The sequence below is a fragment of the Mesocricetus auratus genome, unplaced genomic scaffold (genome assembly GCF_017639785.1).
Source record: "Mesocricetus auratus isolate SY011 unplaced genomic scaffold, BCM_Maur_2.0 Super-Scaffold_100029, whole genome shotgun sequence".
Taxonomy (NCBI): Eukaryota; Metazoa; Chordata; class Mammalia; order Rodentia; family Cricetidae; genus Mesocricetus; species Mesocricetus auratus.
In genome coordinates, this window is record NW_024429210.1 from 19,368,995 (window position 1) to 19,382,770 (window position 13,776).

At 41.8% G+C, this 13,776-nt stretch overlaps 1 protein-coding gene across 3 annotated transcripts in view; it reads left to right on the forward strand.

Annotated features, from left to right (window-relative positions):
- Positions 1-280: 280 nt before the first annotated feature.
- Rtn4 (reticulon 4) overlaps positions 281-13,776 on the forward strand; it is a 48,133-nt gene continuing 34,637 nt past the window's right edge. The window contains exons 1-3 of one of the 3 annotated variants that reach the window (XM_005070340.4): positions 281-1,031; positions 10,209-10,265; positions 11,158-13,527. In XM_005070340.4, coding sequence (XP_005070397.1) covers positions 509-1,031; positions 10,209-10,265; positions 11,158-13,527 — 2,950 coding nt within the window. In that variant the 5' untranslated portion in view covers positions 281-508. The remainder of the gene's footprint in view (positions 1,032-10,208; positions 10,266-11,157; positions 13,528-13,776) is intronic. The other 2 variants (XM_040733160.1, XM_005070344.2) reach the window with 2 other exon arrangements.

Sequence of the window (13,776 nt, forward strand, 5' to 3'; positions counted from 1 at the left end):
CGCAGTACCATAGACTAAAATTCAGCAGTAGGCAAGGCCGGGACCCCACCCCACTCAGCATCCACTAGAGGCAGGGGTGGAGCCTGGCTCCAAAACCCGCCTTCCGAACGTCGCCCGCAGGAGAGGAAGTGCGCCAGGCCCCGCCCGCTCCTTCTATTTCTATTGGACAGGCCTTCTGTCCATCTTCTCTACCCCGCAGCCTATTGGCCCCCTGTCTCCCGCGCCAGCTGCCTGCCCTCCCCGCCGGGAAGGTGAGTCACGCCAAACTGGGCGGAGAGTCTGCTGGCCTCTCTTCTTCGCTCGTCTGGGCGGCGGCGGCGGCTGTGACTGGGGAGCGGGCGGGTGGCGCATCTCGAGCGCGGAGGCAGGAGACGTCTCATTGTTCAGGGAGCCGTCGCCTCTGCAGGTTCCTCAGCTCGGCCTGCCGGCCCCTGTCAGTCCTGCCCAACCCCCACAACCGCCCGCGGCCCCGCAGCGGCAGCAGCTGCAGCAGCCTCCCGGAGCGGCCATGGAAGACCTAGACCAGTCGCCTCTGGTCTCCTCGTCCGCGGACAGCCCGCCCCAGCCGCCTCCTCCCGCCTTCAAGTACCAGTTCACGGGGGAGCCCGAGGACGAGGAGGAGGAGGACGAGGAGGAGGAGGACGAGGAGGAGGAGGACGAGGACCTGGAGGAGCTGGAGGTGCTGGAGAGGAAGCCGGCCGCCGGGCTGTCCGCCGCCCCGGTGCCACCCGCCGCCGCCGCGCCGCTGCTGGACTTGGGGAGCGACGCGGTGCCCCCGGCGCCCCGTGGGCCGCTGCCGGCCGCGCCCCCTGCCGCCCCTGAGCGGCAGCCGTCCTGGGAGCGCAGCCCCGCGGCTCCCGCGCCATCCCTGCCGGCCGCTGCCGCAGTCCTGCCCTCCAAGCTCCCCGAGGACGACGAGCCTCCGGCGCGGCCTCCGCCCCCGCCCCCAGCCGGCGTGAGCCCCCTGGCTGAGCCCGCCGCGCCCCCTTCCACGCCGGCCGCGCCCAAGCGCCGGGGCTCGGGCTCAGTGGGTGAGTGTCTCCGCGCGCCGTCCCCACGCCCCTCCCTCTTTGTGTGCTGGCCCGGAGGGCGCGGGCAGGGCTGCCTCGGGACCCGAGGGGCTTTGTCTGCGAGCGGCAGGGCGATGGCGCCCCCGCAGGCGGGAGGAAGGCAGAAGGGTGGGGCGGCCGCGGAAGCCCGGGAGCCTTCATTGTCTGTCCGGGTTTCGGGGAGCACGTGCACCCCGCCAAGTCCCTAGGTCATCCTTCTGGTCTCCACTCCATCGCTCTCCCGAAGTGGGCGCAGCCGCTGTCAGCAGCTAGGTGTGTATCGAGGAGCTAGGGTTGTGGATTCCCTGGGCTGCGCTGGCCTTGGACGTGGGAATGGAAAGGCTGCGGCGCCTGGCCCCTTTATTTAAAGGAGGGGCCTTTGCCGACCACCCTACAGTCTCTCCGAGGCTTGCCTTCCTGTCAGGCGTCGGGAGACCCTTGACACCAATCCCCTCCCCCTCTTACTGGTGGGGAGTTGGTTGAACCGCTACCGTCTGTACTGCGATCCTACTGCAGTGAAGGGAGAGCGCCTCCAGTGGCGTGGTTCCAGGAGAATTGGGTAGCTTAGACTTTTGGTGAAGTTCTGCCCCCGCCCACTCATTTGGGTGTAATGTGGCGACTCCCCCATCGAGCCAGGGAAACGAGATCTGGGCGTTGAGTTCCGATGGGGCGATGGGACGCAGTTCGCCGGGGCCTTAGTTGCACGGTAGAACAAATCACCAAATGTTAATGGGAATCTCTCAGCCTCTAAATGCATCGCAGTTGACTCTGAGAGAGGGCAAAAGATCCCTGGTCAGGAATTGGATTATTGAACTTGTAGATTTTTCCGGATGAGATGTTTTGAGGCAGGGTTTCAAATATTGGTTAGAAGTGCTAGTTTCTGCAAGTGTATGATTTAGATTGACAAATACAGGTTTGTAGCTTCCCACATATTGTATATTATGTTGTAAAGTTTTTAAAAGGAACATTGGACATTGTTTTAAGGAAAAATCTTACTGCTTTGGGACGTAGCGTTTTGCTAGCAGTAAGAGCTTTGTAAGTTAAGGTAAAAATTGAGTGGTATAGTTGCATGCTGGGAAAATTTCACAACACTGCAAAATTTGGGAAGTGGCTCATTTCCCAGAAAAATATCCTGAGCTCAAACTGTCTTTTTTTTTTTTTAATTGCAATTTGACTCTTTCACAATGGGAAGAATGAACTAATAGGGATGTTTCTGGGTAACAATTCATTATGGGCATACTCCAAGGCACTATTAAAAAACAATTACTACAGTAAAGAATTTAGAAGGTGAAGACTACCTTAGCTTGCCCACCTTTAACCTTTTTTTTTCTTTTTGAGGGAAACTAAAGCAAAAAAAAAAGTTGACCATTGGCAAAACCATAATTATCGTCTTCTTTACCTGTGAACATTGAGGGAACTCAGGAAACGACAACATTTTCTCGAAATCTTGACTGCTAAAATATTAAATTTAGAAGACAAAGGAGAGAATGTTGCCTTCTCGGGGATTTTGTACTAATTCTATTTATTTGGAAACTTCCATTTCTTTTATTGAACAGTGAATGTGGTCATTGATGGTTAATCATTTCAGTACATCTAGATTTCTTTTTTTTTTTGTTTTTTGTTTTTTTTTTTTACGAGACAGGGTTTCTCTGTATTGTTTCGGAGGCTGTCGGTCCAGCCGGGCCTCGAACTCACAGAGATCCACCTGCCTCTGCCTCCCGAGTGCTGGGATTAAAGGCGTGCACCACCACCGCCCGGCCGCATCTAGATTTCTTAATGCACTGAAGAGATTGTTTTCTGGCTGGTGCCATTACTGATGCTTATTGATTACCTGGGACACTTTCTTTACCTTACTAAGCACTGTTCTAGGCTGCTTAGATGTGGCAGTGAGCAGATCCATGCTTCCCTCTTGGTAGGAATATACATAGTAAACATAGAGAAGAACTAAGAATGATGGTGTTATGATGAGGATAACAGCTTTAAGGAATGAGAATAACTGAAATATGTGGGGCCTTTTTAAGAATGCTTGATGATAGGAAAAAGAACTTGAGGTTTGAGCAGCAGAGAAAAATTGTGAATGAATTCCCAGGGCAAAGACCCCTAGGCAGGACTGAGCTTGTGTATCAAGTCCCTTAGTGAATGAAGATAAGTGGCCTAGTGCAGAGGTGGGTTACATTCAGGTAACTTGGAGCCTCCCAGGCCCACTAAAATGTATGGATTTAAAAAATAGTTATTTTAGTAGTGTATTATGTTGGGATTTTGGAACAAAAATGTGGTTTTGAAGGTTCAGGGGGAGAGGGTTAGTGAGAATAAGATACGGATGTAAGAAACGTTGGGTACATGGTTAGAAACAGACTAACTGGAAGAGGGGCTGTAGATCCCTAGCATGTGTGAGTTTAAGGTTGGTGGTGTTACGTTAGTTTTTAGTTAACATTTTTCTGGTTGCTATGGTGCAGAGCTATCTCCGTTGTAATGTCGTAACTGGTAGATCCTGAGACCTGCACCTTTCACCTGATGATCGTTTGTCTTAGAAATATGAGACTTCCTTCTGGAAGAATGGCTCCTTTGTTCTAAGGAAACCTAGAGGCTGATTTGAGAGAACTATAAACATCAGTTAAGATGACTAAGCTGATTTCTAGACACATTGGTAATTCGAGTGACTGAAAGTGTGTGATAAATTGATTTAAATTCTGAAGGGTATTGAATGCAAAATAAAAGAATCTGAATTTTATTATCCTTTAATTCATATTCTGCCATCCAAAGCTGCTGCTGTATCATGAAACTAAACTTGTTCTTAAAAAAAAAATTAAATAAGAAAAAAGGAAGAAAAAAACGAATAGGGTATCTCTGTGTGTGCAGGTGTCAGGAATGAGAAGAGTGCATTTCTATTGTTAAGTAATGAGATGCTGTAAATCTCCGGGCGTTGGTGGTGCACATATTTAGTCCCAGCACTCTGGAGGCAGAGTCACAATACAGAGAAAAACCAAAAAAAAAAAAAAAAAAAAAAAAAAAAGAGCTCTGTTCATTAAACTTGTAGTTAAGGAGGTTTCCAGGCATGGCATTGCCATCAGCTTGGCTGTGGTAAACACCCTATGGTAGGTGTTATCACAGTGGTGAGAGCCCATACTAGACGCCCACAATTCCACATGGGACGGGAAATGTGGGAGGAGGCAGAAACCAGTCTTGACCTTTTATGACCATCTTGTGAGAAGTCAGGTTACAGTAGAACTACTTCCTTCATTCTTCCTGAATGTAGTCCTCCAAATCACAACCACCTCCTAGTAGGTTGATTCTGTGGCCCCATGTTCAATAGTGAAGCCACTACTGAGCCATCTCCAACTTCCGCCACTTTTAATATTAATGTAAATTAATTTATTTTGTGATTTGGGATCCTTTTGCCTCATCCTGGAATTACAGGGTTCCCCACATATTAAAATCCCATTATCTACTTACATAGCTTCATGGGAGCCAAACTTTCTACAGTATTTTTCTGTCAAAGACCTGCTTATATGTGAATGAAATATGTATATATGTGTACACATACAAAAAAACTGCCAACAGTATTAAAGTCATGACGGAGAAATATCTTTTCCCCAGCTTTTCTTTGTTGTTTTTTTTTTTCTTTTTTCCCCTTTGGAGTTGAGGACTGAACCCAGGGCCCATTCACCAGCTTTTCTAAGTTGGACTCTTGCAGATCTCATGTCTGTTAGAAGTTTCTTGGGTACCTATCTAGAAGAATAGAATTCTTCTGAGGAAAAGCATTCATACATGTGTATCTTTTTCACTTTGTACCAAAGCATCTGCAGAGGTTTGGATACATGGCTCAGTTGTAGAGCATTGCCTCAAGGATTCCAGGGCAGGGGGGTTGATTTCCAGTATTGCAAAAAACAACAACAACAACAAAAAAACAAACACACCACCATCCACACATCTCAAGTGATTAAGACAAATAGCTGCAGAAGACACCATAGATAGATGGTACAGTAGTTCTCTTGTCTCTGGTTTCCCTGTTTATGAATTCAATGACTTGATGTCAATAGTAAATGGAAAAAGATCTGATTAGGATAATAACATCTTGTGCTGTCCCCCTCCTTTGCCAGGAATATAAATGATCTCTTTGCCCAGCGTACCCATGCTGTCTCCCAGTTTGTCTCTTAGATCCCTCCTTGGTTATGAGATAAGCTTATGTTTATATGAGTATTAAAGTACTGAGATTGGCAAATTTATAAAATTGCTTCCCTTGAGGAAAATTTACTCTAAGTGTATGCAGGAAAAATCAGTTTATTTAGAGTTTATTACTGTCCTTTCAAAAGTCCAGTGGTGATCTGGGTATATATACCTTATGGTTGATGGAGAATTTATAATCCTTACTTCACTTAATGACCCTGAAGTATAAGAGTAGTGGTATCTCTTGTTAGATTTGTGCCTAAGCATTTTAGGCTTTTATTTCTGTAATACTACTACTACAAATAATTTTATATATATGTAATGGTGTAGGTGTAATGGTGTAGGTTTTTAATCCTAGCACTCAGGAGGCAGAGGCAGGCAGATCTCTGAGTTCAAGGCTAGCCTCTTCTACATACTGAGTTCCAGGACACCTAGAACTACATAGTGAGGCCCTGTCTCAAGTTTTTTTTTTCTTGAGACAGGGTTTCTCTGTATTGTTTTGGAGACTGTCCTGGAACTCACTCTGTAGACCAGGCTGGCCTTGAACTCACAGAGATCCGTCTGCCTCTGCCTCCAGAGTGCTGGGATTAAAGACGTGGGCCACTAACACCCAGCATTCAAGTTTTTTTTCTCCATTTTTGTCCCTAGAAGTTTGAGTTTTATGTATCTTTGTATCTGTCTTGCACCCTTGATCAGTGCACCGTTTTTCTAGAATGTGTGCCCATTCTGAGTCGAGTTGTATATTTTTATGTCAGATTTTCTAGCATTGTCTGACCTTCATTTAGGTGACTGATCTGGATCACCCCCTTCTTGAGTTTTGGTATGCACTGTGTAGTCCTTACAATAGTTTAAAGGGAACCCTGGGGCCTTTGTTGTGAAGTTTTCCTTTGTATGCTGGCCTGCCCTTCTATGTCCAGAGAACCTTCATAGCTTCCCTAAGGTTCCTCTCCCTGGTGAGCCTTGCAGGGAGTGTGTTTGTTATAAGTGTCCCAAGGTGGCTTGTTGTCCGGTGTGTCTCAAAACAGTTGCTTCATAGATTTTGCCATATTTTACTTTTGTTATTGTAGTTACTCATAACTAGAGGTTGTAGCTATTTTGTTATTTAAAATTACATATTTAGTCTTATAATTAGATACAATTTAAAAAAGATTTTTGGTAGGCAAGTCTTTAAAATGAGCTTGTCAAAGAACACTCAGTATTTGAGTTGTGTGGACATTAGTGAGATTGATTGTAGTGAAACATTTTTAAATTAGATAACATTAAGCACCGACATTTTGTTTTTACTTTTTAAAGTAATGGACTTAAAAAGAGAATCTCATTAGTAGACTTCCTTTGTGAAACTGATCTTGTGAATGTACATAGCATTCAGAGTACACTGTAATGAAGGGGGGGTGTATGCAGATTTGGATTCAGTAAGAAAATAGAAAGTCATGGCTGGTGTTTATCTTCTACAATTCTGCCCATTTCACTGGGGGTAGAGGGAAAGGATCGCTGATTATACTGACAAGGTAATTAGGATGTTTGGCCATGTGACTTGAGGTTCATGGATGCTGACGTTCAGATACACTAGGGAGAGTTCAGTTCAGCCAGCACAGATGATATTGGAAGAACTGGGATAAATTAAGACCATTGATTTTTTTGGGGGGGGATTTATTACAGAGGATCTTATTTGTCTTATCCAAGGGTTGGATAACAAAGTGGACAAATGGGAGCTTTTAAATGTTTTTAACCAAGAGAATATATAATTTGATGACAGTAAAATGGAATGATTTACTGGAAAAGTTGGGGTTTCTCTTTAGCATATTTTTAAATAACATTTTCATGTGAATGTAGTTGTCTTTTTGTATAGTCAGATATATTGATATATATGTTGTGTTCACAGTAACACAAATGAAGTTAATGATTTAAAATTTATTTATCTATATTTTTGGGGTTAGAGCTTGCTCCTGTTTCCCTGGGAGTACAGACTTACACACCAATGGTTAGCTTTTGTTTCATTCAGTGTTATGAGAGGTTTTCTGAAAAGGAGTTGTGTGCTGTTTTATAAGCTTAATTAGTGTACATGTAAACTTCCTCAGAAATGGAGTGTTATGTTTTTTTACTTAATATATTCTCCCAATTATAGTCATTCATTTGCAAAAGTGAGGCTCTTTTACAGAAAATGACTAAGATAACACCAACAGCTGTTTTTCAAAACAAGAAATACTGTTAGGTATTTTTGGATTAGACTCTCTTTCCCCTTCTACAGGAATTTGAGGTAGATATTAGTATATGTTGTTTTACAAGTGAGGGACCGATGAGGAACACTAGGAAATAATTTCTCAGGCCCATGCATGTTCATAGTAGACATGAGATTTGAATACGTTTCTATCTATAGTCTACCACTGCTCTAGTCAGAAACTGGCACCCTGTTCTTGAAGGCCCAAATGACATCCCTTCCCACAAGCATGTTTAAAAACACAAAACTTACTTTGTAATCAGTCCTGAATGAATTCCCAGTTTGGACAGTGAAGATTTTGTTTTCTTTTTTAAATTAATTATTTGAAGTACCAACTTAACCTTGGTTACTTGGCCAAATGCTAAGTTTTCCTTTGGGAAAGATTCTGGTACTAGATAAAACATAAGATGCATTTTAAGAAACCCTTGAAAAATTTGGCACCATTTTAAATTAGTTTGTTTTGTCTATAGTAGTATATATTAACTCGCTTTCCAAGTAGAGAGCTTCTGAGTCAGTGACATCCAACTGTATTGTGTAGAAGGCATCATTTTGTTCAAAACATTGCTTTTGAAATTGTTCCATCTAAATGAATACTTTGGTCCTGCTCTTTGATCACAAATCTGTTTTTTAAAAGATATACAAAGTATTGCCTTAGCTTAAATTGTTTCTCATTTTATAAATGAGAAACTATGTAATTTACTTATTATCACTGTAATGGTATCTTTGTCACCTTGCCATAACCTAGAGTCATCTGGGAAAAGAGCCTTAATGTAGGACTGTCTATATTAGGTTGACTTGTTGGTATGCCTGCACAGGACTGTCTTAGTTAACTAGTGTGGGGATATGTAATGTAGGTTGCACTGTTTCCTAGGCAGGGATCCCTGGAATACCTAAGAGTGAAGAAATGGAGCTGAATGCAAGCAACCGTGTATTACATACATTTCTGTTTTGCTCTTGACTGGGTATGATGTGACTAGCAGTTTGAAGTTCCTGCTGTAACTTCCCTACAACTAAGGACTATAACTTGGAATTGTAATAAATCCCTTCTCCCCTAAGTTGCTTTCTTTCAGGAACTTTTATCGTATCAACAGAAATGAAACTAGGAGAGTCACATAGCAAGCCAGCTTTTTAAAATGTGTACCTGTTGGACACTGTAGACAATTTCTAAGGCATTGCTGTTTCTGGTTTGGGCTAGTGTTCTTTTCTACTTTTTCATTGTTTTAGGTTATGGGAGACACTTTTTACTGTTTTTCATGTTGTGACTATACTTTTTATTTGTGACCTGTGTCTAGCTATGCTATTGAAGCCGGTCTTGAACTTGTGAACTCAAGTGATTCTCCCATTTCAAGGCATCTGAGTAGGTTGGGATTTCAGGCAGGCATACACTGCCATGCTTGGCTTATGGAGACCTCTTGAAACATATTTCATTTTTCCCCCTCACCATCTATTCTTATAAGAATACTTTAAGTATGACATTGTGCCCTGTGGGGATTCAGTCACAATTTACTTGATGTTACAAAGTTAGCTATCCCGTTTATCAAGGAGACTTGGAAGACAATTCCGTATCCATACTAGCTATATACATCTCTTTTACTTTTATCCGTTTTAAGCAGCATTGTCTATCTTTTATTTCCTGGTGGAAGTGTCTTTCCAAATTTATTGGGTCCTCTTTGCAGAAGAAAAGCTTTCCCATTATACTTTGAGTTCCAAGTAGTCCTGTGCTAGGTTCCTCCCTAGTATAAAACCACAGGTACAAACTGATATCATACATACAAGGTTGCCATTCTAATATATAGTGTATTGTCTACTTAATACAAAGTGTAAAATAAGTAGCTTACACAACAGACATTTGTCACAATGCTTGACATTGAGAAGATTCAACTTGGTGGCTTCCACCACCCTGTGTACATGCTCTCTGGTATCTCTTCTTGTAAGGGCAATAATCACATTGGACCAGAGCCTCACTTTCAAAAGGATCTCTTCTAACTCTGGTAACCTTCCCAAAGCTCTGTCTGAACATCTAAGGTAGGAGTTAAAGATTCAACATATAGCAGGGCACAAACATTGCTATATTTCATGTGGGAAAGACTAGAGCTAAGCTATATAAGGGTCTCATGCTAGTTGTGCATACTTTAGTAAGTTTTTGTTTAACTTTTATTTAAAAGTAATCTATTAACCACCATTATGACAATAGGTTAGAAAGTAAAGTGAATTCTAGGGTATAAAGTACTTAAATGAATAGGTAACTAATGATAATAAGAGGGGTTGATGATTTCATTCCTGAATGACAGTTGGACAGTGGCCCATGCCTGTCTTTAGCACTTACAGTTACTGTACCATTGCTTTTATGAATGTAAGAAAAAACACATTCTCATAACATGTTCTTTAAATGGAACATATGTTGGAAACAAATGATTAAGTAGTTATTAATTTTTATCATACTTACCTTTAAATGTTTTTATTGGAGTAGAACAAGACAATTTACCTAACTGCAAATGTAAATAAAGGATGCAGTATATTAAGTGATGTTACTGTGTGAAAAACAGGTTTGGTTAAAATTCAGTGTAAACATGCTATATTGCCTCTTAAAAAATGACTAACATTTAGTCATATGTGAGAGTTGGCTACTATTTCTAACTTCTTTTCTACCTTTCTTAGCCTTTTCTCTAAAAATGTGGTTAACTCATTATGAAATGCCCCTTGCTTAGGTTCTTGCCTTCACTCCTCCAGCCTGCTTGTATTTCTGCTCAGGTCGTCTTCTGTTTGTTTTTCAGATGAGACCCTTTTTGCTCTTCCTGCTGCATCTGAGCCTGTGATACCCTCTTCTGCAGGCAAGTTCTTTCTGCCAGCCTTTGTCTCTGTGTATCCTGTCACTCTAGTGTTAACTCAGCAGAGTACTTTGGATTTACTGAAAATTAGCATTGGTCCAAGAATGTTGTTTTTACTGAAAAGAAGAAAAAACTCAAAATCTAAATTTGTATTTTATATGCTACATTTAAGGGAGGCATGAGTAGAGTTTGATTCATAATTGGAATGATGTAAGGGATTTTTGGACCCTTGATTTATATTTACATTACAACGATTCATTTCTTCAAATAGTTTGCCTTTGTATAGCCACAGGTTTTTCTATAAAGGAATGCCTGTTCTGATCTTCGATAATCCAGTACCCACTCTATACAGCTGGTTACTCGTCAAATTTTATTTTTTCTTTGAAGTAGTTAAAAATGGCTTTTTCCAGTTAGTAACACCCAAGGTTTGTTTTTCAGATTTGATTTATGTCTCTACATAGTAGGTAACTGCTTCTGAAACTGCATGTTCTTTTTTTTTCTTTAGGTACTTTAATTAATAACTATATTTATAGGGTACAGTGTGATGACTCAGTACATCTATTGTTGCATGGTTAGGTCACGTTGATTAGTATATCCATCATCTTAGATGTTTTTAGTTTCTTTGTAATGAGAGTATTTGGAGTCCTCACTTGGCTATTGTGTGGTAGACAATGTATTTATTAACAATGTTGTTCAATAGCCATGTACTTTTAAAAATTGACTATAGTTTCATATTTTCAGTAATTATCCAAGTCTGTGTGTATTTATTAACTAATTGCTATTAATACTTCACTTTAATAGTCTTTACTAACACTTTTATGAGTCTGTCATAAAACTTGCATTCTCTCTGAGAACACTGGCATTCTCTAATTTCCCTTTCTGTCCATGGCCACAGAAAAAAGCATGGATTTGAAGGAGCAGCCAGGTGACACTGTTCCATCTGCTCAAGAGGATTTCCCATCTGTCCCGCTTGAGACTGCTGCCTCTCTTCCTTCTCTGTCTCCTCTTTCAACTGTTTCTTTTAAAGAACATGAATACCTTGGTAATTTATCAGCAGTGTCATCCACAGAAGGAACAATTGAAGAAACTTTAAATGAAGCTTCTAAAGAGTTGTCAGAGAGGGCAACAAATCCATTTGTAGATAGAGCTTTAACAGAGTTTTCAGAATTAGAATATTCAGAAATGGGATCGTCATTCACTGGCTCTCCAAAAGTAGAGTCAGCCATACTAGTAGAAAACCCCAAGGATGAAGGAACTGTGAGGAGTAGAGACAAAGAGGATTTAGTTAGCAGTGCAGCCCTTCATAATCCACAGGAGTCACCTATGACCCTTCCTAAAGTGGTTAAAGAAGACAGAGTTATGTCTCCAGAAAAGACAAAGGACATTCTTAATGAAATGCACGTGTCAGTGGTAGCACCTATGAGGGAAGAGTACGCAGACTTTAAGCCGTTTGAGCAAGCGTGGGAAGTGAAAGATACTTATGAGGGAACTAGGGATGTGCTGGCTGCTAGAGCTAATTTGGAAAATAGAGTGGATAAGAAATACTTTGAAGATAACCTGGAGCAAAAAAGTCCTGTGAAAGACAGAGAAAGTAGTAATGATGACACTTCTTTCCCCAGTACTCCAGAGCCTGTGAAGGATGGCTCCAGAGCATACATCACATGTGCTTCCTTTACCTCTGCATCTGATAGCATTGCAGCGAGCATTTTTCCTTTGCTAGATCATGCTTCAGAAAATAAAACGGACGAAAAAAAGATAGAAGAAAGGAAGGCGCAAATTACAACAGAGAAGACTAGCCCCCAAACATCAAACCCGTTTCTTGTAGGAGCACAGGACTCTGAGGCAGATTATGTCACAACAGATAATTTATCAAAGATGACTGTGGCAGAAGGGGCAAGCATGCCTGAAGGTCTAACCCCAGATTTAGTACAGGAAGCATGTGAAAGTGAACTGAATGAAGCCACAGGTACAAAGATTGCTTATGAAACGAAAATGGACTTGGTCCAAACATCAGAAGCTTTACAAGAATCACTTTATCCTACAGCACAGCTTTGCCCATCGTTTGAAGAATCTGAAGCAACTCCTTCGCCAGTTTTGCCTGACATTGTTATGGAAGCACCATTAAATTCTCTTCTTCCAAATGCTGGTGCTCCTGCAGTACAGCCCAGCGTATCCCCACTGGAAGCACTTCCCTCAGCTAGTTATGACAGCTCAAAGTTTCAGCCTGAAAATCCCCCACCTTATGAAGAAGCCATGAGTGTAGCACTGAAAGCTTCGGGAATAAAGGAAGAAACGAAAGAGCCTGAAAGTAGTAATGCAGCTGTTCAGGAAACCGAGGCTCCCTATATATCCATTGCATGTGATTTAATTAAAGAAACAAAGCTCTCCACTGAACCAAGTCCAGATTTCTCTAATTATTCAGAAATAGCAAAATTTGAGAAATTGGTGCCTGATCACTCTGAGCTAGTGGAGGATTCCTCACCCGATTCTGAACCAGTTGACTTATTTAGTGATGATTCAATTCCTGAAGTCCCACAAACACAAGAGGAGGTTGTGATGCTCATGAAGGAGAGTCTCGCCGAAGTGTCTGAGACAGCTACACAACACAGACACAAGGAGAGACTTAGTGCTTCACCCCAGGAGGTAGGAAAGCCATATTTAGAGGCTTTTCAGCCCAATTTACATAGTACAGAAGATGCTGCACCTAATGAAATTCCAGCATTGACCAAAAAGGAGAAAATTCCTCTGCAGATGGAAGAGCTTAATACTTCGATTTATTCAAATGATGGCTTGCTTACTTCTGAGGAAGACAAAATAAAAGAAAGTGAAACATTTTCAGATTCATCTCCAATTGAGATAATAGAAGAATTTCCCACTTTTGTCAGTTCTAAAACCGATTCTTCTGCTAAATTAGCCAAGGAATACACTGACCTAGAATTATCCAACAAAAGTGAAGATGCTAATGTCCAGAGTGGGGCTGGGGCATTGCCATGTTCAGAATTGCCTCATGACCTTTCTTTCAAGAATATACATCCTAAAGATGAAATCCATGTTTCAGATGAATTCTCCAAAGATAAGTCCAGTGTATCTGAGGTGTCCTTATTGCCTTCAAATGTTTCTGCTGTGGGATCGCCAACAGAAATGGGCAGCATAGTTAAACCCAAAGTACTTATGAAAGAAGCAGAGAAAAAACTTCCTTCTGATACAGAGAGAGAGGACAGATCACTGTCAGCCTTATTTTCATCAGAGCTGAGTAAAACGTCAGGTAATTATATCACGTCTCACCATTTTTTGGCTAGCCATGGAACCCAGATAACATTTTGTGACATGTCTATTGTGTCTAATACATCATGTTGAGTAGAATCTTTTTCTCTGAAGTTTTAGTTCTATGGGCCTGGAAAGATGACTCAGTAGTTAGAAGCAGTTGCTGTTCTTTTGTACAAGATCAGGTTCACTTCCCAGCACCCACATGGTTACTCACAACCTGCTGTACCTACAATTCTAGGGGATCCGA